The 27,721-nt window shown below is 46.9% G+C and overlaps 4 protein-coding genes across 36 annotated transcripts in view; 2 read left to right on the plus strand and 2 right to left on the minus strand.

The window, feature by feature from the left end:
- Positions 1-852: 852 nt before the first annotated feature.
- On the minus strand, positions 853-10,038 carry C5H1orf54 (chromosome 5 C1orf54 homolog). 18 transcript variants are annotated; one of them, XR_011439233.1, is made up of 9 exons: positions 9,908-10,038; positions 7,683-7,749; positions 7,456-7,511; positions 6,913-6,971; positions 5,609-5,692; positions 5,135-5,244; positions 4,609-4,724; positions 1,628-1,726; positions 853-942 (listed from the first exon to the last, which is right to left on the minus strand). XR_011439233.1 is itself a non-coding variant. In XM_070268340.1 (9 exons), the coding sequence occupies exons 4-8, from the start codon at positions 6,956-6,958 to the stop codon at positions 1,631-1,633; spliced, it is 399 nt and encodes a 132-aa protein (XP_070124441.1). In that variant the 5' UTR covers positions 6,959-6,971; positions 7,363-7,511; positions 7,683-7,749; positions 9,908-9,987; the 3' UTR covers positions 853-942; positions 1,628-1,630. The 18 variants fall into 18 exon arrangements, 16 of the variants coding, with proteins under 16 accessions (XP_070124441.1, XP_070124440.1, XP_023497035.1 ...); XR_011439232.1 differs by having other exon boundaries at positions 1,628-1,729; XM_070268340.1 differs by having other exon boundaries at positions 1,628-1,729; positions 4,609-4,719; positions 5,135-5,193; positions 7,363-7,511; positions 9,908-9,987.
- Positions 9,387-20,332, minus strand: CA14 (carbonic anhydrase 14). Of its 13 annotated transcripts, XR_011439223.1 has the most exons (15): positions 20,170-20,225; positions 19,913-20,016; positions 17,804-17,900; positions 16,746-16,925; positions 16,209-16,351; positions 15,888-15,983; positions 15,628-15,694; positions 15,292-15,449; positions 15,059-15,179; positions 14,794-14,814; positions 14,599-14,683; positions 14,351-14,476; positions 12,162-12,197; positions 11,923-12,038; positions 9,387-10,505 (listed from the first exon to the last, which is right to left on the minus strand). XR_011439223.1 is itself a non-coding variant. In XM_023641264.2 (12 exons), the coding sequence occupies exons 2-12, from the start codon at positions 19,965-19,967 to the stop codon at positions 14,413-14,415; spliced, it is 1,011 nt and encodes a 336-aa protein (XP_023497032.1). In that variant the 5' UTR covers positions 19,968-20,016; positions 20,170-20,332; the 3' UTR covers positions 14,001-14,412. The 13 variants fall into 13 exon arrangements, 6 of the variants coding, with proteins under 6 accessions (XP_023497032.1, XP_070124430.1, XP_070124431.1 ...); XR_011439228.1 differs by lacking the exon at positions 20,170-20,225 and having other exon boundaries at positions 17,880-17,900; positions 19,913-20,117; XR_011439221.1 differs by lacking the exon at positions 20,170-20,225 and having other exon boundaries at positions 19,913-20,041.
- APH1A (aph-1 homolog A, gamma-secretase subunit) lies at positions 10,287-27,171 on the plus strand. Of its 4 annotated transcripts, XR_011439229.1 has the most exons (8): positions 10,287-10,420; positions 10,979-11,149; positions 11,306-11,379; positions 11,613-11,735; positions 11,889-12,016; positions 12,447-12,570; positions 19,087-19,990; positions 21,470-27,171. XR_011439229.1 is itself a non-coding variant. In XM_001489164.7 (7 exons), the coding sequence occupies exons 1-7, from the start codon at positions 10,308-10,310 to the stop codon at positions 12,953-12,955; spliced, it is 798 nt and encodes a 265-aa protein (XP_001489214.1). In that variant the 5' UTR covers positions 10,287-10,307; the 3' UTR covers positions 12,956-13,678. The 4 variants fall into 4 exon arrangements, 2 of the variants coding, with proteins under 2 accessions (XP_001489214.1, XP_023497033.1); XR_011439230.1 differs by lacking the exon at positions 11,889-12,016; XM_001489164.7 differs by lacking the exons at positions 19,087-19,990; positions 21,470-27,171 and adding an exon at positions 12,891-13,678.
- ANP32E (acidic nuclear phosphoprotein 32 family member E) overlaps positions 19,621-27,721 on the plus strand; it is a 33,029-nt gene continuing 24,928 nt past the window's right edge. Inside the window, exon 1 of the mRNA XM_070268331.1 lies at positions 19,621-19,990. The gene's annotated coding sequence lies outside the window, so the exon portion shown is untranslated. The remainder of the gene's footprint in view (positions 19,991-27,721) is intronic.

A 27,721-nucleotide genomic window follows, 5' to 3' on the forward strand; every position in this document is an offset into this window, starting at 1 on the left:
CGCACGTTACCAGCTCAGATGCCAGCCCGCCTCGACTTTAGAGATCAAAGCCGAACTCGGTTGTTCCTCACTTTTCTACCCGGGCTCCTTGGACCCTGCGCCCTGAATTCTGTGATTCCTAGCACAGGGAACAGAGTGAGGGTAGGTTCTTGATCTCCTAGGTTATGCCTTTGTCCAGCTTCAGTTTCATCATTTGTCCGCTGGTGAAGATACGAAAGGCTCTGAAGGAGGGAGGTGGCAAGTCCGGAGTTTACTATTCGCTGCCTCTTGCGTTATTTAAAGTACAGTGTAGAGAAGGGGATAGGGATTCAGGGACTGTGGACTGATTGAAGCTGTGACATCGAAGAGACCACAAGGGGGCAGCCCAGTTCTGATTAGGGTCCCGAGGACAGAGAAAAAAACATTTTAAAGTATGTCCCTGCCTGCCCTAATTACTAACTGGAAAAGGCACATTGCTGCTGGTGAAGTGGGGGTAGGAGCGTGTAAATGGAGGAGGGTGTGAATTTTAAAAATCTATTCTAAGTAGTTTTTGATATTTTACATATGTTTAACAATGTGCTTATTTTATAAAAAGAAAAAAGTGTTCTAAATAAACCTCAACTCTTTCCCCAAACACATTGTCTCAACACCGTATATAATAAAGCAACAGAATAAGAGGGAATTATGGACTGTGGTAAACCTGTTGTCTGTGGGTGCTCTTCTCCATTCTTCCCCAAATTTCAGGTTTATTTACAGTCCTAATAATTCCCTTAAATTCTATTGTCACCTAACTCCTTTTCTAATCCCTTCCTACCCCCATATCCTGGTGCTCTCTTTAGTGTTGTGGCTTTAGAACAGACTCTCATGAAGGAGTAGAGAGTAACCAGATTATTTCATTTATTTTATCTTCCAATTTCATCTTCCCAAATCCCCATCCAAAGAGTCGTAGCAGCCTTCTCTCTCCTAAAAAAGCAAAGAAAGGGGGAAAAAAAACCCCACAGGGTCAGGGGACTCAGGAAATTGCTCCATGCCCCCACCTCGATGAAAGCTCCACACATTTCATATTCTGAGCTAGATCTCCCCATGACTTCTCCTGGAAGATGTGTCCCCTCTCCTCTTCACTCCTTCCTTCTGCTAAAACTCTTCATGCCCCATAGTGTTTAGAATCTCAACCTAAATCCCTTCCCTGTAATACAGATTTCTCTTCCCTCCTCATTTCCCCAATGATTTCTCCCCTACATTAGGGAAACACTACCCCTCTGCCTCTGAACTTTGCCTCTTGACTCTACCGGTTGTAATGCCCCTCCCATTTTGCCCTTGGCACTTCCTATGCCTTAAATGACAGCTAGGCTGGAACCAGCTTTAATTACTCAAGGCAGACCGCAAACCTAGACAGGTTTCATTTCCATTCCACCTGCTTCTGCTCTACGAGGTCCTGAAATCCTCCCAGTTCAGAAAAAGTAAAGACTTATTACAAAAGTCCTTGCCTCAACATCTCCTAAACTTCTTTAAAGTTAGATAAGATTTTTCTAAATGTGATCCCTGTTCTTTTAAGCCGCTGAGAATTGACCATGCTAGAAACACTAGCCAGAGATACTGGTAAAAACTGCTTCACAGACTCCCCCAAGGCCAACGGCTGCACTCTCACCTTCTACGTGAAATACATCCTGCCCTGAACGAGGGCCCAGGACAGGAGGAGGGGAACAGGACTCTGCAGACTGGATGCAGCATCAGTCAGATCTGGACTCTGCTAAAATACAGACATCACACCACAGCAGGCCAGTGTCATCCTTCCTACCACCCCCACCCCCTCCGGAAGAATAGCCATCCCTTTACCCAACCTGTCTTCCTTTCCTCTGGACTCAGAGAAAGATCCAGCCCTCCTCCTCATCATTACAAGGAGTCCTTTCCTCTGTGCCTTTCAGCCATTCCTGACCATACCAGGGGAGGCCTGATTCAATTCAATGACATGTATTTCTTATCTGTTATGTGTATGACATTATGCTAGTCACTGTGCTAGGTGTTACAGGGGGGATATAAATATAATTGAGACATGGCTCCTGTCCTCAAGGAGTTTACAATCTAAAGGGAGCCTATGATATACTTTAAAAAATTTATCTGTCCTTGTTGTCAATCATCAGCTTTGCATTCCTACTGACTCCTCCCATCTGCGTTCAACTCATATTCAGGCTGTACTTTGCTCCTGGTTGCCCTTTCTAGCTGTTGCTTCTCTTTGTTCATTATCAGATTTCTCAAATGGTTGGTCTATACTATCCCTCCACTTCTTCACAACATACTCCCTCTCTAACTCCACAAAATCTAGCTTTTGCTCCAACCATTCAATTAAAACTGCTTTCAGGGCTGGCCCCGTGGCCGAGTGGTTAAGTTCACGTGCTCCGCTTCAGCGATCCAGGGTTGTGCCCATTTGAATTCTGGGCGCAGACATGGCACGGCTCATCAGGCCATGCTGAGGCAGTGTTCCATATGCCACAACTAGAAGGACCCACAACTAAAATGTTCAACTATGTACTGGGGGGATTTGGGTAGAAAAAGCAGAAAAAAGATAAATAAATAAAATAAAGTTAGTTGTTTAAAAAAAAAAACCTGCTTTCTTTGGGGTTACCAATGACCTCCTTCTCCTTGGTCTCTTGGTAGCTTTCGATTGATTATATTAAACTTTCTTTTCTAGACTCTACTTGGCTATCTGCCTACCTCTCCAATCAATTCTACGCCATGTCCTGGGATGATTCCTCCTCCTTCTACTAACTACAGGCACAGTCGTTGGCTTTTTGGTCTTCTGTGTATACTGGCTCTGCTAAGCTCATATACTTTTTTTCCCCTTCTTTTTTAAAAGATTGGTACCTGAGCTAACATCTGTTGCCAGTCATATTTTTTTCTTCTTGTTCTTCCCAAACCCCCAGAACATAGTTGTATATTCTAGTTGCTGGTCCTTCTAGTTGTGCTATGTGGGATGCTGCCTCAGTACGGCCTGATGAGTGGTGCCATGTACCTGCCTAGGATTGGAACCAGCAAAACCCTGAGCCACCCAAGCAGAGCTCAAGAACTTAACAACTCAGGGCCGGCCAGGTGGCGCAGCAGTTAAGTTCGCACGTTCCGCTTCTCGGCGGCCGGGGGTTCGCTGGCTTGGTACGCCATGCTGTGGTAGGCGTCCCACGTATAAAGTAGAGGAAGATGGGCACGGATGTTAGCTCAGGGCCAGGCTTCCTCAGGAAAAAAGAGGAGGACTGGCAGAAGTTAGCTCAGGGCTAATCTTCCTCCAAAAAAAAAAAAAGAACTTAACCACTCGGCCATGGGGCCGTTGCCAGAGCTCGTATACTTTTGCAACTGTGACTTTGCAGTTAGAACTGTAGCCCCGACCTAGTTCAGCTACCTTTAGAGCACCCTCATAGGCCTGTTACCATGAATTCACCTTGGCCAATGCCAAATTTATAACTTCACTCCTAAACCACTCTGACCTCCTACAGTTCCCATTTGGTCGACAATTTTCTCAGACATCCGTGTTTAAAACTTATAAGTTATTTTAGCTCTCTCCTCATTTATTGCTCATATGAAATTATCACTGAAGTAAGCTATTTTCTTCAAAATATTTCTTATTTTTCTCCTGTCCCTTGAAAACATCACTTCCCTAGTCCAGGCCTTTAATGAATTGTTTCTGGAAGGATGCAAATCTCATGAATCTCTCTCCACTTCATTGCATCCTGCATACAAGCAGACAAATAGTTTTTCTAAAATACTACTTTCATTGTCTTTACCATACCAAAGAACTTACGAGGCTCCCTGTTGCTTTTAAGTCCAAACTTCAGCCTGACATTTCAGACTTTCTATAATTTGGCCCTCTCTTGCCATATATGAAATTACCAAGCAAATACTAGAAGCCTTGTAAATTTTATTTTTTAATTTTCCACTGTTCCTTTCCATACACCCTCTCCTTCAATCATACCCCATCCACTAAACATGCTATGCTTGTTCTATCCCCCTCATTTATGCAGTTTTTTCACTCTTGGAATATCTATTCTTCCTTCTAATTGCTTTCATCCTTTTGTAAGTTACCATCAGTCAAAAACTCAGTTATTCTTCAAAGTGTACCTTAAGCACAATCACCTCCTAAAAGTCTTCCAGACAACTCCACCCTATACTGATCTCTCTCCTTCCACTGCCTAAAGCACTTGTCTATGTCATATGCTTTTAAATTTATATGTAATTTAACATTGTTGCAACCTTTTTCATTTTGATCTAAATGTTTCATAAATGTAAACTTGAGTTTTATAAATACTTGAGGGCAATAACAACATCATAGATTTCTTTTCCATCATCATCAGCATCTTGCAGCTTTAGGCATAGGTTACATACACATTAAGTACTACTGCACTGAAATTTAGCTGCACCAAATATTCCCAGTGTTCTGTATACAGGCTTAGTATTAAATCTCAGTGAAAGACAACGGCCAAGGTGGGATGAACACCTGCATTGCAGTACTAGTTATTTGGTTCCCCCATCCACCAAAGCCAGGTATTCCAGTCCTCCCTCTGCTGCAAATCATCAGCCCTGGGATCTATCCAGGGTAAGGGATATCTTGTCTCCCTCCCCGCTTATACCCAGTCCACTCACTGGTTCCATTGTCACTGGTTTCAGCGTTACAGGCTTCTGATGGTCTGCATGTTCTGTTTCACGACTAATGGTAGTCTCTGCTGGTTCCATTACCTCCTTATCCAACCTGTTCTGCCCTCAGTAGGATTGGGAAACACAGAGTTATCATTGCCTCCTCCCAAGTTCCTCATAGATTCGTAGATTCTCTATTTAGAGTTCTTCTCTCCTTCACCCACCCCCCACTTCCTCCAGCCCCCACCCAAGACTTAAGCTCAGGCATCCTCCCTATTTTATGTTTGTATGGATTATGTACCCACCTCATTCACTAATTCCCTTAACTCAAAGACTGCCCCCCTCTCTCAGCATCTTAGCCAACCTACTTTATTCTCCTCCCCAGCGGTGGTTAACAAATCTGTTTCCGGCCCACTACTTAGTTTCCTTTCACCTAATTCATTTATGTTCCTGCTAATCACTTACATTTCAACATTGCCCAGTTTCTTTTTAACAGTTACCTATCCTGACCCACTTACATGTAGAGATCACTTACCAGCCTGTCCTCTGACTCAAACAGGGAGTAATCAACAGTGAAATTTACACCAAAGTCATCTGGGGAGGAGGAAAAAATCAGTGGTAACAAGGAAAAAGGTAGCACTAAATCTAGAAATGAGAAGAGGAAGAAGCTGCTCAGAACATTTCAACTTGCTCAAGTTGTAAAATTTACTGATATAATCTAATTCTAAAGAACTTTAATGTCAAAAGTGTTTGTGAATGTGTATGCACTTATATTTTCAACCAGGTATCCAAAATAATTTACAGATTTGAAAATATTCAAATTGTTTCAACAAGTTTCCAAGGAATTAAAAATCACTAGCTTGAGAAATAACATCATGAGCCTTGATAGTCTTTGCTGATAGCCAAATTTCTCTCTGTCCGCGTTGCTCCATTGCAAAGGGAAAGACGAGACTTCAGACTAAGGGCCTCTCTCCATCCTGCTAAGGGCCAGAGCCTTACACATACTCACCATAATTGGGGGTGACTGTGTAATAATAGACCACCTGATAATAATCATCCTCTTCCAGTACTTCTTCATCCTCATATTCTTGTCCTATGGGGACAAGGACTAGAAGTCAAAGGGCACCTGGAACTCCTTAGCAACAGAAGGACGCCTGAAGTTGATCTCAGTTCTATCAGATTCCTTTCTCTTGGCCTCCCTTCCAAGGGTCCTACTATCTCCCTGCCTTTGCACTTTGAAACCCTTCTCAGTCTTCTGGGCTCCATATCTGTGATGAAGCCTGTTACTCTGTGCCCTTTCAATCCAGGAACTCCCAGAACAGAAAACAGATCATGTCACATACTGTAAACCCAAAATGAGAACTACACCTGAAAAAGATAGGAATCAGAGAGAGACCAGAAATCAAGAACCCAAAATCAACTATTCTGTATGCTCCAGACAGTATTATATTTTTAAAGGATCTTCTCTTATCAATGTCTCTCACAAATAAGGAACACACACACACCCTGAGGCTTTTAGACTTGGGTTTTAGTTTCAGGTTTACAGCTAATAGAAAAATCAGGAACAGGCCATTTAACATCCATTTTCTTAAAATGAGTCAACTGGACTAAATGATCCATCTGCATTAGTTTTTCTTCCTTCCCAGAACTAAAAATATGTGACTTTAACACAATTGTCAAGAATTCTAGGCCTCCTGCTAAACATTTCCCTAAGCTCCTTGAATGCTCTCCCTTAATACCATGAGATGACACAAGAATCTGGAGGAAAAGGAAACAATGAGAGCACCTGGGAGACTGGGAACAAAGGAGGGAAGGAGCCAAGCTGCTTTGGAGACCCTGTCCCTGAAGGCAGCCAGTTTTCCACTATCGTAAAGGCCATCCTCACTTCTGTCTTTACTAATACAAGATTTTTTCTCCAACTCTCTCGGAAAGAAGATACCCTGTCTTCCCTCACTAGCTTCAGACTGCCCACTTCAGAGTCCCCCTCTCTCCTTCACTCTCTTTAGTCCCTCTCACCTTGTTCAACTCTGTAGCGATGGAGAGCTGAATTCACTCTTGTTAGGACCTCCCCATGTCTGGGCTAATGGGCTCTATCCCCATCAGCCATCTCTTCTTTGACAGGATTCAGCTTTCCTCCCCCTTTCCAGGCTCGTTCTGGATCTCCCCTCCGCCCCCGACAGTGGACTCAAGCACAGATGAGAGTTATCACTCACCATGGAACTGCACCTCTCACCCTCTCCTCATTTTCTTTTCTCCCACCCTATTTATGGTAGAATACCTGGCCCAAAAGCTCAGGGAGAGAAGTGAACTTACCTAGGATAAGTGGCACAGCAAGGATGGCTACAAAGAAGATATTCATTCTGGATTGTGCACTATTGCCGTGAAAGCGAAAAAGGAAATTACAGCGTTTCCCACCAAACTTAACCCCGCCTCCCGCCCTCCTCCAAAGCAGGGAGGGAGCTGCAGCAACTCTTCACTCAGTGGGTGGGATTCCCTGACCACTTGCTCATGGACTAGATCATCATCAGTTACTACCGGTCCAGTCCTCCGCCAGAGCTGCCCAGATTAAGAGAGACAAAGTGGGTTCTGATGTGGACACGTTCAGTGAGCTCCCCTAGCCCTAGATTAGATCCATTCAGGATTCTCACTGCCACTACCAAAAAAACAATGCCTCTCCCCTGCCCCCCAAAACCTAACCTACCAAGGAGCTTCCCTTCTCCCCTCCTTTCCTTCCTTCTCTTCCAGGCCTCACAAAAAGCTCACCCTTGGGGCCTCCCCGTGGCTGAGTGATTAAGTTTGTGCGCTCCACTTTGGCTGCCAAGGGTTCTCCCTTTCGGATCCTGGGTGCAGACTTACACACCGCTCATCAAGCCATGCTGTGGCGGTATCCCACATGGAGGAAGTAGAATGACCTACAAGGAGGATATACAACTATGTACTGGGGCCTTGGGGAGAGAAAAAAACAAAAACCAGGAAGATTGGCAACAGATGTTATCTCAGGGCCAATCTTCAAAAGAAAAAAAAAAAGGCTTGCTATAAAAAAAAAAAGCAGCTCACCCTGCCTCTCACTGTCCCTCACTTACCATCACCATCCAGAGTTGCCCTTCTCTCTGAGGCTTGATCTCAGTCTTTCTTGAAAGTCGAAATGTTCTGAGGAAGTGATAAGCATTTTTCTTGACTGAAAATAGTCCCTCCCTTCTGCCTATCTTGGACTGCGAAGGGGAGCAATATCAACGCCATTGTCCGACTATCAAAACACCTGCTGCATTGCTTCTGATCAAAATCTCTCAGCCAAGGCCAGTTATTTCCTCTCTGGTAACTACTGACCTCACCTCACCTCTTTCTCAGCTTTCTGGACACAGGATGGAGGAAGAGAGGAAGCAGATCATCTCTTTCTCTGCTGTGGGTGCCACGCCCCTCTCCCACTTTCAGTCTCTTGGTGTGTTCCCTTCATTCCAACCGACAGGGTAGAGTTCATCTTATCCTTCTCTCTGCTTTATATTTCCCACTATCATTCAATTCTATTCAGAAACATTTAGTAGTATGTGCTAGGCGGTGTGCTGGGCCTAGTTCGATAGGCAATTCAAGGTTCACACACAAGCAAATAAGAAAAGAATACTATTATTTTTTTAAAGGGGGTTAATAAATATGTGTTCAACATCTACCATGAGCCAGGTAGGCACTATGCAAATCTCAGAGGAACCACACATGAATGAGATAGATTTGGTACCTGCTCTCATCAGTCAGCAGATGCTGTGGTAACAACCCAAAGGAGAGATGAGAAGAGTTGTCTTAACCCTATCTCTTCCCCTTACTTGGCCTGCTAGGCTCAGAAGCAAGACACACAGAGCCTTGAGCACTGGCCAGGATGCTCCCACTCTGTCAACCTTATTGGGGGAGGATTTGCTTGGTGACTTTCCATGTAAATCTATACAATCTATTCCTATTTACATTGAAAAAATGTAGTGGTTAAGTTCGTGCGCTCCACTTCAGGGCCTAGGGTTTTGCTGGTTCAGATCCTGAGCGTGGACATGGCACTGCTCATCAAGCCATCGTGAGGCGACGTCCCACATGCCACAACTAGAGGGACCCACAACTAAAAAGTATACAACTATGTACCAGGGCGCTGTGGGGAGAAAAAAGGAAAAATAAAATCTTCAAAAAGAAAGAATGTAAACACTTATGTGGATGTCCATATATGCATTAAATCATAAATCCCTTCAGGAAGGAAAGAGGAAAGGAAGCCTGGTTCTCTCTGAACAATTTCTATGGGTTTTTGGTACTTTGATTACTCTCTCAAAAACAATATTCCAGGGGCTGGCCCAGTGGCACAGTGGTTAAGTGTGCACTTCTGCTTCAGGGGTCTGGGGTTCGCCGGTTCAGATGCCGGGTACGGACATGGCACCGCTTGGCAAGCCATGCTGTGGTAGGCATCCCACATATAAAGTAGAGGAAGATGGGTACGGATGTTAGCTCAGGGCCAGCCTTCCTCAGCAAAAAAAGGAGGATTAGCAGCAGATGTTACCTCAGGGCTAATCTTCCTTAAAAAAAAAAAAAAAAAGAAAAGAAACCAATATTCCAGATTCCTTCACTTTCCCATTCTGGTACTCTTTTGCCTAAACCTTCTCCCTAAGGACTAACCCCACCCCCATCTAAAATCGGTTACTATACTCTCCTCTCCTACTTTAACTTTCTTTCACTCTAATACAAAATGCTTGCCCCTTCCTCCAACCTGAGGAAAAGACACCACTGAGGTTCACTTTCAGAAAATAAATAGAGGAAGTATGACAAAAGGAACTGAGTGACTTGGGCGGGGGTGGGACGCGGGTATGACACATGACACACACACGTGTCATTTTCCTTCAACCCCATCTCTCTAATTGCTTTTTACAGTTTTAACTCTGAATCCCCCCTAAGCTCCTTCCTAGCATTGCTCTCTTGCGTCTGATTCTCTTGTCATTACAGATGAAATCTTCATTAGCGATACCGTATTGCATGTTTCCTATACTAGTCTGTTCAAAGAGCTCCTACTTTTAAGTCTAACCTTCATCTCTTAGGCTGTAGCTCTAGCCCATTTCCTTTCATTCAAGTAAGAACAATACCCGTCCCTATCTCTCTGCACCCCTTATCCTGTGCTCTCTTTGTATTTATCCCTTAGGTTCTAACAGGATCTTCCCCCTCTACAGTTCTTCAAGAAGAGATGGGATTGCTACCACCCTTCCCCAGAAAATAACGAAAGGAAACCGCGGCCAAGGCCCAGCCGAACCCAGGAAACCGTGCCCCACCCAGGCCCAGTCCCTGCCCACACCCTTTAACCGGCTCCAGCCACTCCCGGGACCGAGGTCGAGGGCTCAAACCGGCAGCGGGACTACAACTCCCAGCAGGTTGTGCAACCACGCCCCCGCCTCCGCAGCTCCCGCCCGCCCCCCGATTCTCCATTGGCCTTCCGGGGGTGGGGATTAAATGGGAGGTGGCCGAGAGGCTGCGGCCGGGGTTTGTCCCCTGCTCGGCTTCCGTAGAGGAAGGCGCCCAGACCTGAATCTGGGATTTCGGTTCCCCCCCCTACCCCTTCCCCGGGGTCCGGGGGTGACATTGCACCGCGCCCCTCACGGGGTCGCGTCGCCACCCTACGCGTACTCCCTAGCTGGCGTGCTCTTCCCATTCGCCTCTCTTGGCCCGGCCTCCACCCCGCCCCCAGCTGCCCAGCCATGGGGGCCGCGGTGTTTTTCGGATGCACTTTCGTCGCTTTCGGCCCGGCCTTTGCACTTTTCTTGATCACTGTGGCTGGAGACCCGCTTCGCGTCATCATCTTGGTCGCGGGGTGAGTAGGGGGTCGGGGAGACGTGGGAGGGAGCCGAAGAGAGAGATCCGGAAGGGGCTGGAGGAACTGGGGCTAACCTGGGAGCCTGAGTTGGGAGAGACAAGTGGGAGGGGAAGATTGGAAAGGGTCGAATCAGGGGTCTGGGTGATTTGCCTTCTACCGCAGTTGGTTTCCACCTTCCAGAGATCTCACAGATTCCTCCTATACTCCTCCCGGCGACGTCAGAGGAGGCCCAAGGCCAAGACTTGTAAGGGGGCTGTGCTGACCTCGGCCAGCTCTAAGGGAGAATCCAGGAATGGATACCTCGCCCTACTGTGCTCGTACACTCTGGCTCTCATCGCTCTGAAGACTCTTTAATCAGATTTCTACCCTTTTCCCTGCGTCCAGATCCATACAGACTCTCTTGGTGGAGACACCTATCCTATCTCCTCCCTGTTTCCCTTACCATCCGGAAGTCTTAACTTCCACTTTTCATGCTGCAGCTTTGGTTGGTTCCCCTCCTTGATTTCTCTGGCTGCCCCTATCCTTGCCTGTCTGATTGCCCTTGTCTTTCCTCAGGGCATTTTTCTGGCTGGTCTCCCTGCTCTTGGCCTCTGTGGTCTGGTTCATCTTGGTCCATGTGACCGACCGGTCAGATGCCCGGCTCCAGTATGGTCTCCTGATATTTGGTGCTGCGGTCTCTGTCCTTCTACAGGAGGTGTTCCGCTTTGCCTACTACAAGCTGCTTAAGTAAGAAGATGGGATGGTCTGGAAGGGAGGGCAGAGGATTGCACTGTAGAAGTGGGGCAGCCCTGGTGGTGGTTTGGAAGAGGAGGCACTAAGGGAGGACATTAGAGGGAAAGGAGCATTCCTGCCTTCCCTCATGTTTTCCCCACCCTACCCCAGGAAGGCAGATGAGGGGTTAGCATCGCTGAGTGAGGACGGAAGATCGCCCATCTCCATCCGCCAGATGGCCTATGGTGAGCCAAGGGAGAGGGACTGCAGGAGGGAGTTGGACACCCCCTTCCCAGGGAAGTCTCTAGACATCCACATGTTCTAAGTGGCTTCTTGTTTTCCTTCATACCTGACTCCTAAGGAGAGGTGGTCTGGAGGGAGAGTAGGTGTGGGGGAGTTGTGACCTGGAATGGGGAGGGATCACTGGTAATCAGGCTATAGTGATCTCTGACATTGATGAGACCCTCCCTCCCCCCAGTTTCTGGTCTTTCCTTCGGTATCATCAGTGGTGTCTTCTCTGTTATCAATATTTTGGCCGATGCACTTGGGCCAGGTGTGGTTGGGATCCATGGAGACTCACCCTATTACTTCCTGACTTCAGGTAAGATCCACTTTCTGTCTCACCTTCATGCCCCAACTGTCCCTGGCCCTGATCTGATTTATTGGCCCTCCCTGGGAGACTTCTTTGGCTCACCATCTCAGGAGGCTGGGAGAAGATGAGGGATGTAGCTCATCCCCATCTCCCTCCCTGCAGCCTTTCTGACAGCAGCCATTATCCTGCTCCATACCTTTTGGGGAGTTGTGTTCTTTGATGCCTGTGAGAGGAGACGGTACTGGGCTTTGGGCCTGGTGGTTGGGAGTCACCTACTGACATCGGGACTGGTGAGTTGGGGATACCAGGGGCCTGAGTTAGAGAGAAAAGAATTTAATGGTGAGTGGGATGGAGGGGAAATATATCCTCACTTCTTAATGTCTTAAAACTTACCTTGGGAGGAGGAAGAAAGGTGAGTCTTTAGAGGTTTCTCACCTCAGCATCAGTTGTATCATCTGCTCCAGAGATGCCCTGGGGAGGAGTTTGAATGGATTAGTCAAATTGTAATGCAGCTGGCGTGAGGTGAGCAGGAGTGGCAGAAACCTCTTAGGGAGCTGAAAATCAAGTCTCCTTAGCCACAACATGTTGGTGCTCTGAAAGGAAGGAATGGGGGATTTGAGTGAGATATCTGGGGGAGATTTGGGTCAAAGGCACAAAGAGAATATGGAGATTAGGCAGAGGGAGAATCTAACCTCTCTTCTACTCTTACCCCATCCCCAGACATTCCTGAACCCCTGGTACGAGGCCAGCCTGCTGCCCATCTATGCAGTCACTGTTTCCATGGGACTCTGGGCCTTCATCACAGCTGGAGGGTCCCTCCGAAGTATCCAGCGCAGCCTTTCGTGTAAGGACTGACTACCTGGACTGATCGCCTGACAGATCCCACCTGCCTGCCCACTGCCCATGACTGAGCCCAGCCCCAGCCCGGGTCCATTGCCCACTCGTCGGTCTATCCCACTACCTTCAGGGTTTTGCTTTGTCCTCTTGTGACCTTTAGTGTCTAGGCTTTACTAGGAGCAGTCTGGGTTCAGCCAGTCAGTGACTGGTGGGTTTGAATCTGCACTTATCCCCACCACCTGGGGACTCCCTTGTTGTCCAGGCCTCCCCATGTGTCAGTGCTCTGCTCTTACCCTGCCCAAGACTCACCCCCCTTCCCCTCTGCAGGCCGACGGCAGGAGGACAGTCAGGTGATGGTGTATTCTGCCCTGCGCATCCCACCCGAGGACTGAGGGAACCTGGGGGGGACCCCTGGGCCTGGAGTGCCCTCCTGATCTCCTCGCCCTGTATTGCTCCATCTCCAGTACTGGTCAGTGCAGGTTGCCAAGAAAAGGGACCTAGCTTAGCCATTGCCATGGAGATGAAATTAATGGAGGCTCAAGGGTAGACGAGCTCTGAGTTACCCAGTACCCCCTCCCCAGAATGGACATCTTGGTCTTTTTCTCAGGTCTGAGGGGAGCCATTTTTGGTGTGATAAAGACCCCAAACTGCCTTTTTTTGTGTGTATGGGGAGGAGGTATGTTGGAATTCTTCTCCTAACCTCCTTGGACTGTATTTTCCCTCCTCAAATTGCTCCTCGTGTCTGGGCTCATATCTGTCCACCTTTCCACATGGTCCCAGGCCTTGGCAGAAAGGAAGGAAGTGCATGTTTGGGAACTGGTATTACTGAAAACTAATGTTTTAACCTCCTCGACCACCAGCGTCCCTCCTCTCCCCAAGGTGAAGTGGAGGGTGCTGCCGTGAGCTGGCCCACTCCAGAGCTGCATTGCCACTAGAGGAGTCAGACTACCATGACATTGCAGGGAAGGAGGGCAGAATTTTTTCTAGTTTTTAATTAGGGTGTGTGGGGGGCAGGGAGGTTTTCTATAAACTGTATCATTTTCTGCTGAGGATGGCATGACCCATCCTTTTAATCAAGGTGATTGTGATTTTGACTAATAAAAAGGACTTTATAATTGTGGGGGAACTTGGCTTTTAAGGGAGGGGATAACATGTTAATTTGCCCTCTTGCCTCTCTTGTCTGCCTTCCTTCCTAACCTGGCAACCTCTGATCCCCTCCGAGCATAGCTTAGGAGCAAGGGCAGAAATCTGGGCTGGTGGTCTAACATGTTAGAAACTATGGGTTAAGCATTTTCCAAAAGTGGATCTCCCCTTCCAGGAATTGGGTACCAGGAGTTATTCATCCCTGCTGCTTTTTCCCTATCCTTTGCCCGCTTCTGCCACCTAAGGGTTAAGGAACTCTCCTAATCTCAGGAGCCCCAAAGATAAGGCCAGAGGTGAGGTCAGAAACTTTAATTTCCAAATATATTGAGCAAAAAAATAGAACCCCAACAACAGCAGCCTTTTTTTCTAAGAGGAGATCCTGCACTATATCTAGGGGAAGGGACATAAAGGTGAGGGGGTGGGGGACTTTGGGGTACATCCCCAACTTCCTGTAGAATTTAACTTGCTCTCTGCTTTGTCAACTTAGGGATTGTCTGATCTCCTTCTATATGTTTTGAGAGGCTGGAGGCTCTGCTGTTCTTCCTTAAATGAGGGCCTGTCCATGCCTCTCTGTAGGGGCTGTTCAGAGGAAGGAGGGGTGTCGCCCTACAGCTCCTATAGTATTTTCTGGCCAATCTGAGTACCCTATTTTAGAAGCTCCCTCATAGGCATGACGGGAAGGCATCCATGATGTCCAAGAGGGAGTCTATGCCTCGGTGGCTCGTGCTGAGGTGAAGACCACACTTTTCCGGCTTCCCAGCCTCTTCTTCCTGAAAGGGGGAATGGTTCATGGAAATGACTAGTGTCCTAGGTGAAACAGATTAGAGGTGGACTAGGAGAGTGCTTTTCAGTAGAAAAGAAAGGATTAGAAGAATGGAAAGTAGGACCTCACCGAATCTTTCTAGCAATGAAATAAACAGCCAGCAGAAGGCAGAGACAGCCAACCACGATTCCCACTCCTAGACTCAGCATTTCTCCTGGGAAAGACAAAGGTGGAAGGTGTCAGCCTAGGACTAACAGAGATTTTGAGCCTTTCCCTTACTCGCTGAGGAGTCCCCCACCCCATACCTGGGTAGAGCTGTCTTACCTGTGGTATACAAGAATCCTGCTGTAAGGGAAGAAAACTTAGGTCAGTGAGACTTCGCATCCCCATCCCAGCTGGGAGAAGCACACTGTACTTCCATGCCTGGGGAAATCACCTGGCTACTCGGGGTTCGGGGATGGTTCCCAGCCCAAGCAAGTCCTGGAAACCTCTTCCTGTCTTAGCCTTCTTTTCCTTCTCAGGGGCTCCCTAGTTGCTGCCATTGAGTCCCCCAGTTTCCCATCTCCTTTTCCGAGCCCTGTGCACTCACCTTGGATGAAAGAGGCAAAGACTGTTCGCTGATTGAGAGGCTGGGGGGCTCGGTAGTTCTGTACCAGGAGCTCAGGGGGCTCTCCTTCTGTGGAGAACAGTGTCTCCTGAAGCTTTTCCAGCTGAGGAGTAGAAGAGTGGCATTGGCGGGGAAATGTCACTGGCTTTGGGGAGTGGAAAAGGGTCTGAGGTTACAATGGTGTCTCTCTGCTCCCTCACCTCTCCACCACTTACCTGTTCCATTGAAATCTGGGCCCTTTGATTGAAGACTGTCCAGAGCACGCTCTGGTAGCAGGGGGGTGTGGTAAGCGAGCCATTGTAACGGAAGAACTGCCCCAGCTGAGGGGGAAGCAGCTCTCCCACGTTGAAGGGAGGCACGGAGGTCTTCTCATCTGGAGGAGAACAGACTAGGACTCATCTTCCTCTCACTGCACCCTAGCTTACCTAGACAGGGCTCCCAGAAGTGAAGCCCCCTGGCCCTAAAGCTCACTGCTTCATCCCAGGCGTCTTAGGGGAATTTTCCTTGAACTCTAATCGTACTTTGTCCTAAGATAGATTTTTAGGGCCCACCTTTATGCCTAATTTCATGCAGGTGACCCAGAATGTGTTCATAAGCTGGATTCTTAGTCTCGCCCGCCTGGAAGGGGAAGAAAGGGAGAGAGTTTGGAATGAATCAATGTTCGCAATAAGACATTCATGTATAGAATAAATGGTCAGAGTGGGTTGCTGACTTGCCTTGGGAGGGAGACCACCAACAGACATGGGCAGAATAGGGCTGAGGGATACAGACGGAGTGGAGAGAGACCTGGGAGGGAATGGGGGCCACTGACCTCAATGAGGATGCCCAAGACAGCCAGGCCCTGAGGTCTCTGAGCAGCTTCACTCAAGCTATCATAGGAGTCAGAATCATAATGTACGATGTGGAGCTGAGGGAGGGGAGAGGAGATTGAATCATTTAATGTTTTTCTACTACCTCCTCTCAAAGGTTTTGACCCTAGCCACCAACACCACCTCTAGCATGCCCTCAATCTGTCCCATAAAGGTTGACCTTATCCACCACGTAGGACTTTCCCCAGTTTCCAGATCCTTCCTTTCCCCAGCACCACCCATGCCTGTCACTGTTGCTTAGTCCAAGCTTTGCTCCCTGGTACCTCTGCAGCTGTGGCTTTGCTGTTGATCTGGTGCTCTGACCCCCCCGGGGCTCCTTTCTGACCCCAGTGCAGATGGAGCTGGGCAGCTACATATTTTTGAGGAAGTCCTTCCAGGTACAGGGCAGGAGGCAGAGAGAGTTGCACTGTGAGGAAAAGAGAGCAAGCTAGGGTTGATGGAGGAATGTGAACACATTCCCACCTGTGAGTTGCCACCACTTCTTGGGAGACTTGGCCAGCCTTTTCTCTCTCCCTCCCCCAGTAGCACCCAGCTCTTCCCAGAGGTCACTGCTTTTCTAGAACTTCTACCCCTTTCTCAGTCAAGATCAAGTTGATGCTATGATACTAATCCATCCATAGAGATCTTGATCACAGACATTCAGTTCCCTTTTTTGGCTGCTGGAGCCTCATCCCCATTCTCACATCTCCATATTTATAGATGAAGTCTTCTGAGAATTCAGAAGTTAGGAGAAGGCCTCTTTCCCTGCCTCCTAAGATTGGAACTGGAGCCTACACCCTCTTGCAGCCTGGGCTTTTTACCTGTGTGACCATTATTGTGCATGTCCAAAGGCTCAGTGCCAGGCTTGTCATATCCGTGGGGCTGCAGAGCAGGCAATTCAGGATCAAAAGTCACACTGTCCGTCTGGATATTTATGGGGGACTGGGCATTGCTTCCACACTCAGGGTAAGAGGCTGGCCAATGGTCTTGACCATGTGGGCCTGGTGGGGGGAGTTACCATGGACATTTGTCATGTCCTTCAGCCCCAGCCACACTTGAGCAACCCCCCCCCCAAGTAATACATCTGTGTGGAGGTAGAAATGCTCTTCCCTCCACCCCAGGTGAAACCCCGAGTTGTGCAGGGCTGGGTGAGGTAGGAGTCCCTGCTGGGCTTGCTGCTGCAACTCCCTTCACCTCCCCAGAGGCAGTGATGATTCCCCGGCTCTTGTGATAGATGGGGAGTAATGGCTTTACTTACCTGTAGTTTGAGGGCAAGAAAGCTGAATAAGAGGAACAGGGGTGGGTAGGAAGCCTGTGTACCCAGGGAGCTGGGATTAGAGTAGGAGCAGGACAACTGGGAAGAAAATGACCCTGGAGAGAGGGTCTCTGTGGGACTGTAGCAAGTGGCCTTGGGATTCAGATCTGTTGACTTGTCATCATTCATGTCTTGCTCTCACACTGGACCTTGCATTGACTCTGGAATTCCGTTGTTATTAATCAGGAGTTCAAAGGAATTGAGTTCACCTCTACCAGGGTCACAAACTCTCCTACCAGCCTCTTCCTCACCTGTGATCTCAAGCTCTGTCCTAATGCCAGATATGAGTTGGAGGGTGGGATTGATTAGGATAAAGAGAGAGCCAGGAGGAGATTTGGCAGCTAAGCTCAGGGTTTCTTTCCCCACCCGGTTTCCTTTCCACTCCAGCTCCCTCACTTCCACGTGGATTGACTGAGGACATAACTGGCTTTTCTGCTGAATCAGGAGGTGTGGGATTTGATAGTTAGAACAGAGTCCAGGAATTATATATGCAAAACCTAGGACAAGAGGAGATGGGGAAGGGAGGAGCTAGGGTGAGAAGCTAAAGGAAACCTCCCCACCCACACGGCAACAGTCTTTCTGCCAGGTGAAGAGGTCCCAGTGTGCAAGGGGTGTCGTAGGTCTTGGGTTCTGCTCTCACCCTCATAGGTCCAGTGTTGACCTGCAAGGCAGAGTACTTTGAGTTACAGCCAGTGCAGCCTGGAGCAGCGCCCTCCTCCACTCCCCTCTCTCTTGGGCACTCTGCACCGCTCCACCTCCCTCTGCTCTTTCTCCTCCCTCCACTCCAGCACTTCCCAGAGGAAGCCCTGAAACTGGACACCTCGGTGGAAAGGTCGGGGGGCCTATTTAAAATCACCAGCCAGGCTGTCCTTGTGTTTGCTAAGTAAAGGGGGAGGAGAAATGAAAAGAGATAAAGCCCAGAGACTAAAATTAACCTGGATCCAAATGTGCAGTCTGCCCAACGGTCAGTTTTCTCCAGCCTCTGCCAATCCAATCTAACACTTAGAAGATTGGTGTGAGGTGAGGGTGTGGGCAGAGGGTTTGGAGGAAAGGGACTAGAACAAGCGGAAGGAAAGAAGTTCAGAGTGGGGGGTGGTGCTGCTGAGGGGAGAAGAGCGATTATTCCTTTGCTTTGAAGAGTTGCAGAATCAGGGCACTGAGCTGTAAATTCCCGTTTAAGTTCCTCCTTCTGGTCTCAGTAACTCTAAAGGAAACATTCTCCATCACCAGGAGCCTCTGCTCCCTAGATTTCCAGTTGGCTAAGGAAGGCAGGAGTCAGGGCAGGGTCCACTCCACATTGAGGGTGGTGGGTGGCCACAGGCAGCCAGGCTGGCAGGGACAGGATGAAAGTGAAGCATTGTGTGTGGAAAAAGAGAGCTGCCAGCTGGGTCACGTGCCAGGCTCTCGTGCAGTCCTGTCTCGGGCTGAAAGGCCGGGGGTCTGCTGGTCGAGACCTCATCCAGGGCCAAACTGCTTCAAGGGAAAAGGGAGGCCTTCCTGCGGGTTTTCTCTACATTATTCAAATTGCTGGAGACTTTGGAGAAAAGTCTGAAATTCCTTCCTCTGTGTTTCTTGTTCCCTTAAATTCCTCAGACTTCTAAGATATCCTTGATCTCATCCCTGGACTCTTCTGCTGGCCCATCCCTTGGTTCAGATGCCCTGAAAAGCAGCCCAGGGGAGGGCTGGTGGCAGCCTCTCGTTTGCCAGCTCAGTGGGACACCCCAACAACTTGAGTTCCCTGGTTCTGTGCAGGCTGGCAGCCTTGCCCTTCACCACTCACTAAATCCTCAACACACTAATTCTACATCTCTTCCTCCTCTTTCCCTATTTTTTTCCTTTTTCCTCAGATGCAATTTGCAACTCTCCATTTGGTTTCCCTTGCCCTGACATCATCCTCTCTGCATTCCCCTTTCGCTCTCTAGACACCACTGCCCACCCCTCCCCCACCACATTCTGTTCTTCCAACAGATCTTAATTACACACCTACTATGTGCTGGATACTGGCTTAGCCACAGGAAACACAGAAATGGGGGGTAGGGTTCCTGGGGACACTCCTGGAGCCCCTTGGTCTGTTCTCCCAAGAGTCCCTCCTCCTCTCCTGGGGGCTCCTGAAAGTCCTTTGTACACTGTAAAGGGCCCAACAACGTTGACTATTATTGCTACTGGTTTTAGGGAAAAACTGAGGAATTTGTCTCCCTGTAGAATCAAGAGGGGACCTCAGCCATGAGGTTCATGGTTGAGAACTAGGGTCTGAGTTAGGCAGGAGGTGTAGGGTATACCCCCACCCCCCATCAGCCCTCTATCCTTTCACTCCAGGCCTCTTTGGCTCCATAATTGGAGGAGTTTGTAAATAAAGAAGGCCAGGAGGGCTGCCTGGGACTAGGGCAGTGAGGGAAAGGGCTCCAGAGAGAAGCTGTAGCCTGCAAAGAGATTCCCGCAGTGTGTGTACACATCCTGCCCCCGGCTGGTTCTCTCCTATCTCCGCAAACAGCAAGGCTGAAAAGGCAAAGGGAAAAGAAGGAAAGTGGTCTCCTTCCCACTCCTCTCTTTCTCTGCATCCCTGAGCCTATTATTCTAGCCCCGAGGCTTCCTTTTACACTCCTCCCTCCGGTTAAGCATGCATGGCGACTTGTGGACATCAGCACAGACACACAGACATCCAGATGTACCTACCCCCGTCTGCAGCCAGGATCCAAAGCACCTCTAGCAGGAGGCTGAAGAACAACATGGTATCCTCAGAAGGAGCACAAGGTACTGGGAGTTTGGGGACTAGAGGACTAGGGCAGGCAGAGAGAGGCGGGGAGGGGGAGAGAGAGAGAGAGAGGGAGAGAGAGGGAGAGGAGATTCCTGAAGTTGAGTGTATTTATTTTTTTCTCTTGCTATTTCTATGTCTCTGCGGGCTTCCAGGGGATTTGGTTTTCCTAGGGTACCGTGGGTTTCTGAGTCCCCAAGACAAAAGTCCTGCTGCCTCTCTCTCTGTTCTCTTTTTTATCTCCCTCTTGCAGTCTTCCCTCCACTTGCTGGCCAGCGACTTCACAATTGCCTCCTGCTTTTAAGGTGGCTCTGAAAGGGTGTACGTGGGGAGGGGGGGCTGCCTGGGTTGCTGGCGAACAGCTCCTTAAATAGCCGATTAGGCACGCAGGCTGGCCCTGCTCACAACCGAGAGCGCGGCGGGTTTCACAGGAGTCCTGGCCCTGGCTCAGGAGCCCAGCTGGGGTGAGCTCTTCCTTCCTCTGCTGTTCACACAGACACTGTTCAGATGAGTGTCCCCTGGAGTGGGCAGGGGCAGGGGCAGGGAAGGTGAGCTTTGGGGTTTAATCCAGCCTCCTCAGGGAGACACTGGGTTCTCATTCCCCGTCTGGCTTCTTTGAGGAGCAACTCCTTGGGTAGTACGGGCAGATGGTGGGAGGACCTGTTCCCAGTCCCCTGCAGAATTTGAGCTGCCCTGGAATAGGAAGAGTCCAGAGTTAGGAGAGAGGTAACAAGAAGGAGTTGGGAGACTCTGGGTGCTGGGGGAGGGTAGGAAGTCAAGGACTAAAACCTGGGTTGTGGCGAATAAGAGAATTGAGGCAAAGAAAACTTGTTTGGAGTAATCTCTTTCTCCTGCGCCTGTCACCACCCCCTTCCCACAGTGAGGCCTGGGTCCACGTGCCTGTGTGGCCTGGGTGGGGGGTGGTTTGTTTGCTGTATAAAGCCCATTTGTATGCCCAGTGGGGGAGGGGCTGCAGTAGCACCATGGGGAGACAGCGGCTCCAACTGCCAGGCCCAGCCACCTCCCTCCCCAGGGAGCCCAGATCTAGGGCGGCTTTTGTCACTGAAGAGGACACTGACCCCTGGCAGGGAGGCCAGCGCAGGAGGAGAGATGGGGAGACCTTAGAAACAATCGCTCCCACCATCAAAAAAAGGGCAGACTCCAGAGAAAGGGGGGGAGGGAGCAGAGAGACCATGTGATCCAGCTGGAAGAGGGGCCTGGGGTCTTCCCTCCCGCCCAACAAAGGGCTGAGCAGGACGTGTTGGGCTGAGTGAAGCCTGCCACCAGGAGCTGGGAGCTGGGCAAGTGGAGCATAGAGGCTGCCGTGTCTCAGGAATGTGGGCTGGTGCTTGTTCCTCCACGGGACTGGAAATCCCGATCGGAATGTACATCCTAAATCCCTCATTAGAGAATGTGAAACTCTCAGATAATTTCATGCCAGACATTGAAACCTCTTTCTTCTCCATACCCTTCACCAGAGTCACCAGCCAGGAAGATGCACCTGATTGAGCTCCCTCTGCCGACCTTCCTCCTGCCAAGTAGCAATAAATAGCCAAAACAAAGGGAGCAGAAGCTAAATAGGGAGCAGGATGAAAGCCAAATGAGCAGAATAATGCACGTCCTGGCTCATCAGCGCCTGCAGAGGCAGGAGCCCGCCGTGCCTTTCTGTCCCCTGTGATTGATCTGCAAAGCAAAGCTATTTTGCAGATGTCATTTCCTTTTTAATTCTCTCATCACCCTCCAATTATTTTTCCCTTACAGAAAAGTTTATGATTTGAGGTTCCCCCAAAGCCCCACCTGTCCCATCTAAGAAGAATGAAAGGCTTAAAGTGTAAATCAGACTTCCTGGGAATCAGGTTAGTTAACACAGAGGAAGAGAAAAAAGAAATAAAGCAGAGATTTTTTGCACGGTAGGAAAGAAGATGCTTGGGCAGAGTGACCTCTGCCAGGACAGAGTTCTTTTGGAGCGTCTGGGACTGCGATGCAGCCTCCCAAGGCAGTAGTGTGTCTCGCCAGGCGCCACCTCCCGGTTGTCTATGAATTTTTTAGTTTTTAAAACTTTAATTTAAAATGTTTTGTGTGTCATTCCTTCTGGGAAGTGTTTCACTGCTGATGGGCTTCGGGATTTTGCCCACACAATTCAACATTGTTTCAACAAAGATGTCCTAGCCCCACATCAGCACTTTCCACTTCTGACTGAGCAGCCCCTCCAGGCCCTCGTGCTTCCTCAATGGACAAAGGCCCTGGTTTCTAGGAGAAAGGGAGAAAGGAGGCAAACGCCGCCTTCCTGGGACTTCCCTTGACTTTGATCTTTGGCTTTACTGTGGATATTCCTGTTGTCACCAGACTGATTTGAAATAGGTTGTCAAAAGGACCCTTATATGTTAAAAAAGACACCTCCTAATCCCAACACACACACACACTCTCTCTCTCTCTCTCTCTCTCTCTCTCTCTCGCTCTCTCTCTCTCGCTCTCTCTCTCTCTCTCGCTCTCTCTCTCTCACTCTCTCTCTCACACATACACTCTCTTCACCTTAGCTGCTACTCAAACGAGCACTTTTGTTTCAATTCCTGCTTCTCCCCCTCCAGCCCATTCCTCACTCGGGTTGGCTAAAACCCTCCTAAAACCAAGGTATTTTGCTGCCTTCTGGCGCCATCTGCTGTCCTTTTAAATTCAGTGAAACGTGAACAGATCGGAGAATCAAAAGTGTCCAACTGTGTTGCCTATTTCGTTAATTTTTTCTTAAAAGGTCCTTTTTAAAAAGGGTATTTAAACTCACTAAATATCCTAAATAGTCTGAAAAACTTTACAGGAATCCACAAAGGGCTCTGAGTTTTTGTGGTGGGGTATGTGAAAGTTAATGAAGGAGGAAGGCAGACCAAAAGGAAAGGAGAATGGTCAACACAGGAACTTAAGCAGTCCAGGTGGTAACTAATTGCTGAGAAGAGAGAATCAAGGAGGAGACAGAATTAGATGGAATTTGATTTCCTAAAAGGCAAGCCATGTTGTGCCATGAAATACTGTAGACCCAGAGATATTCTGATTTGATAGGTAATCACACAAAAGTTTTCAAGAATTAAAGTCAAAGTAATTTGGGGGTGGGGATAGTCAGAACTCTTTGGATCATTTTCTTAGTTTTCCAGTTCTCGTTGCACGACAGATGCAGTATGAGAATCTTGTAGACAGAAGACAGGTAAAAGTTTGTGGTCTGAACTGTTGCAACTTTAATTAAAAAGGAGTAATTTTGTGTCCTGCATTGATTTCATGCCCAGAACACTGCCTGGTACGTAAATATTTGCTGATTGAATGAATGAATCTAGTCATTGGAACATATATTTACATTCTGCCTTTGGCATTTTGCAGAATTTTAGACCAGAAAGGTCCTCAGGCATCATTCCAACTCCCTTGTTGTACCCTGTAAAGACTGAGTTTTGAGGGATTTCAGGATTCTCCTGTGGTTAGTCATATACCTGCTAAGCTAAACCAGCACGAGGACACAGACACCCTTGAACGTTCTCCTACACTACCGGTTCTCAAATGTCAGTGTGCATCAGAATCACCTAGAAAGCTTGTTAAAATACAGATCTCTGGGCTTCCTCCCATAGCTCCTAATTCTGTAGGTCTGGGGTATGTCCAGAGATATGCATTTCTAACAGGTACCCCAGGTGATTGGTGCTCTAGTGGTTAAGATTCATCACTTTCACTTCTGAGGCCCAGGTTCGTTTCTTAGTGGGGAAACCGCATCACCCGTCTGTTGGTTGTCATACTGTGGTGGCTGCCTGTGGCTGTGATGCTGAAAGCGATGCCACCAGGATTTCAAATACTGGCAGGTCACCCATGGTGGACAAGTTTCAGTGGCATTTCCAGACTAAGACAGACTAGGGAGAACAACCTGGCCTTCCACTTCTGAAAAAATTGGCTGTGAAAACCCTATGAATAGCAGAGGAACATTGTCTGATACAGTGCCAGAAAGTGAGAGGATGGCATAAAAAGTCCGAGCAGGTTCCACTCTGCTGTACACAGGGTCACAAGGAGCCAGAATCGACTCAGCAGCACTGACAACAACCACCACCCCCCCAGGTGATGCTGTTGCTACTGGTCTAAGGGACCACATTTGAGAATCAATACCCTACACCCACTGGAGAAGCAGAGGTAGTAAGGAGTTTGCCATTCTTTGTAGGATTCCAGCCATCTGGAATTGTTCTTTGCAGTCACCTTTGTAGAGGTTAGCAACAATTGCTTCATTAGTTTACACACGTATATTGAGTACTTGTAGGTGCTGGGCACCGTGCAGGCCCTAGAAATAAAAAGTTAAGAAGACATAATCCCTGCCCTCAAGAACTTCACAGTCTCTTAGGGGATGCAGACACCTTACTCAATTACTAGAATACATCATGAGACATTCTAAATGGTGGTAGAGCAAAGTGTTATGGGAACCAACGGAGGTAGGCAATTAGCAGTGAGATTTTCTTTACCTGACATCAACAATCATCCCACAGGATGAGAGCATAACCAGGTCTTATAGTTATGTTCAAGAAGATAAAAATTGTCACTCCAATGTAGGCTGACCCATGCTTCACCCTCTCTGAGAGTGACACCAAAGGATAGGTTATGTCAAAGCAGGATTCTCCTTATTATGTTTAATGAACTGCTTCCTCTGAAAAGACTAAGGAAAAAGGATATCATGGTGCCCTGTAATTGTAATTGTTTGTTCCGTCTGCTCTGGTGGCACTTCATTCTGCCTGTCTTTTCCCTTTTCTTCTTGTTCTCTACCATTCATCTAACTCAGATGAAGGTTGTGTACCAACCCAAGCAAAAGACATGATCACTTCTACCACTTCCCTTCATTGATGAGAAGGTTCTAGTTAGAGATTTTTTCTTTCTTTCTGAAAGAACTGTTATGTCTGAATTGCTATAGGAATAGGAATCAGAGGATAATATAGCAAAATCTCGTGGCCATGGGTAGCTTATTACTGGTTTAATCATCCCCCAAATAAAAAGTCTGTTCTCAGATCAGATTGTGACAAATGATTTGTTCTTTGAAACCTTATAGTGAAAGTTTGCTGTGCTTTCATTGACATTTTATTGGCTTCAAAATATCTATACATTTTTTTAAAAAACATGAGTCTTGAGGGGTAAAGGGAGTTGGCTGAGGTCACATAGAAATATTACTAGGACAAAGAATCAGGCTCTCACTGATCTTTCACTCAAAATGTGTTAACATACTTAAAAAACAAAAACAAAAACCTTTAAAGAAAATAGAAGACATTTTTGGCTCTGGCTGCTGCTGCCTCAGTTAATTCCCCTAGTGGGTGGGGCAGCATTGATCTGAGGAGGAGATCCAGATACAAAACCAACAACCTCTCCCTTTTTTTTTAATGCTTCAGGTCATTTCTAAGGAACATCTGCAGAAGTGCAATCCAGTTATTAATGAGCTCCTAGAGCCTGCATTCTCCCCATTTTTCTACCATCCAATATGCTTATTATTTCATGTTTTACATATATTTTTGTTTAATTAGCACTATCACAGGATGGTTATAAATCCATGCACATTGGGAAGAATTGACTTTTTTGCTCCTTTTTTAAAAAATAAAAAGGAAATAATTACTTAGAGTTGGCTCCAGAAAGGTAGGGAACATCAGATCTTAGCAATGGCTTGTCGCTTTTCCTCTTATTATTTTTTAATTATACAAATCATACCTGATTAGTCTAGGGAAAATAGAAGATTCAAAAAAACAAAAATAGTAAAAATAACATCATTCAAAATTCTCCCAATTAGAGATAACCCCTGTTAACATTTTGATACCTTACAAACTTTTTTCTATGAAGCTACATCTAAATGCATATATTTTGTGTGTATAAATACTGGTTTTTTACAAAAACTACACCGTACTATGTACATAATTGGCATATAACCTTTTTTCCTTAATACTATTTTGTGAACGTTCTTCTATTCTTCTATGTCAGTAATTATATATCACTATCTACTTATTTATTTTTTTAATTTTTATTTCTTTCTTTATTTTTTGAGGAAGATTAGCCCTGAGCTAACTGCTGCCAATCCTCCTCTTTTTGCTGAGGAAGACTGGCCCTGAGCTAACATCCATGCCCATCTTCCTCTACTTTATATGTGGGACGCCTACCACAGCATGGCGTGCCAAGCGGTGCCGTGTCTGCACCTGGGATCTGAGCCAGGGAACCCCTGGGCCGCCGAAGCAGAACAAGTGCATTTAGCCGCTGCACCACTGGGCTGGCTCCACTGTCATCAATTTAAACTCCGTAGTATTGTATAGAAGTAACCTAATGTATTTAACCAATTCTCTGCCTTTGAACTATTAGGTTTTTAAAAAATTTTTACCTATGACAAACAGTACTTCAATCATAATACTCTTGTTCATATATATTTACACACTTGTCCAATTATTTCCTAGAAGTAGAATCGCAAGAGGGTGTATATATATTTTTTAATTTTTTAGTATGAAAAATCTCAAACTCCTTTTTTAAAGTCAGATTTAAGAAGGTATAATTGAAATAGAGTAAAATGCACCTTAAATGTACAGTTCTGAGTGTTGAGGAATCCATACAGTTGTGTAGCCACCTTCATAATCAAGATACGGAACGGTTCATCACCCCCGCGCCACCATAGTTCCCTCGTGCCCCTTTGTAGTCGGCTTCTCTTCCCACACTCATCCTTTCATAACTACTGATCTGCTTTCTGACCCTATAATTTTGCCTTTCCCAGAATGTCTGATGTATTAAATTATACAGTATGTAGCCTTTTGAGTCTGGCTTCTTTCACTTAGTATTCATTCATGTTGTTGCATATCAGGAATTTGCTTCACTTAATTGCTGAGCTTTTCCATTATGTAGATGTACCACAGTTTGTTTATCCATTTACCAGTTGAAGAACATGTGGGTTGTTTCTAATTTTTGGCAACCATGATAAAACCACTATAAACATTCAAGTAGAGGTTTTTGAGTGGACATATGTTTTTATTGTTCTTAAGTAAATACCCAGTGCTGAGTTGTATGGTAAGTGTATGTTTAACTTTGTAAAAACTGTCAAACCGTTTTTCATAGTGGTTGTACTGTTTTTCATTCCCACCAGCAGTGTATGAGAGCTCTGGCTGCTCCAGCACTTGACAGTGTCAGTTACCAAATAAAGGTAGCCATTCTCATAGATGTGTAGTGATATTTCATTTTGGCTTTAATTTGGGGTATGCACTATTTTAGAGTTTTTGCTATATTTATTGCCATATTGCTGTCTATAAATATTATACTCCTCCAATGGTATATACACAAGTTGTCACTCTTTTCTTCTTTCTTTGGGGAAATAAACAAAGGACCCTACAATTGGTGTTCCATAATTAGGCAAAAATTCACTATTTTTCTTTTCCTCGTGAAATTTTAGTTATCACACAAATAAAATTCATTTGTATCATGGTTAAATTTCTATACAATGAATCCCATCTTCTTACGGATTTTCAGTGTAAAGTGAGAGATCTGTTCATTTGGAGGAAATTTTGGCTTAAAGATGAGTAAAGTCTACATGAGTGAGTGTAGCAAGCTCTTCAAGGATACATATTGAAAGTAAACCCATCATTTTATAAGAAATCATAATGCTAAAGTAATTTATACTAATGCAAAATACTACTTGTCAAGATAGCTCAAATAACCAAGCAGGAGAAAAGCTTAATGAAATGGACCATATTGCACCAGTCACCCAGCTT

This window comes from Equus caballus, chromosome 5 (assembly GCF_041296265.1).
Source record: "Equus caballus isolate H_3958 breed thoroughbred chromosome 5, TB-T2T, whole genome shotgun sequence".
NCBI lineage: Eukaryota > Metazoa > Chordata > Mammalia > Perissodactyla > Equidae > Equus > Equus caballus.

Excerpts from the sequence above, each read along its gene's own strand:
- C5H1orf54 (XM_070268335.1), bottom strand. The coding sequence starts at position 10,038 with ATGGAGAATCGGGGGGCGGGCGGGAGCTGCGGAGGCGGGGGCGTGGTT. Across the intron at positions 5,693-6,912 it reads TGCTGTGCCACTTATCCTAG|GACAAGAATATGAGGATGAA; the intron begins GTAAGTTCACTT and ends TTGTCCCCATAG. Across the intron at positions 5,245-5,608 it reads CACAGTCACCCCCAATTATG|ATTTAGTGCTACCTTTTTCC; the intron begins GTGAGTATGTGT and ends TCTCATTTCTAG.
- APH1A (XM_023641265.2), top strand. The coding sequence starts at position 10,308 with ATGGGGGCCGCGGTGTTTTTCGGATGCACTTTCGTCGCTTTCGGCCCG. Across the intron at positions 11,380-11,612 it reads CATCCGCCAGATGGCCTATG|TTTCTGGTCTTTCCTTCGGT; the intron begins GTGAGCCAAGGG and ends CCCTCCCCCCAG. Across the intron at positions 12,571-12,890 it reads TATCCAGCGCAGCCTTTCGT|GCCGACGGCAGGAGGACAGT; the intron begins GTAAGGACTGAC and ends TCCCCTCTGCAG.
- CA14 (XM_023641260.2), bottom strand. The coding sequence starts at position 17,885 with ATGAGGGTGAGAGCAGAACCCAAGACCTACGACACCCCTTGCACACTG. Across the intron at positions 16,926-17,803 it reads GGCAGAAAGACTGTTGCCGT|GCCCACATGGTCAAGACCAT; the intron begins GTGGGTGGGGAG and ends TCCCCCCACCAG. Across the intron at positions 16,352-16,745 it reads GCACAATAATGGTCACACAG|TGCAACTCTCTCTGCCTCCT; the intron begins GTAAAAAGCCCA and ends TTTTCCTCACAG.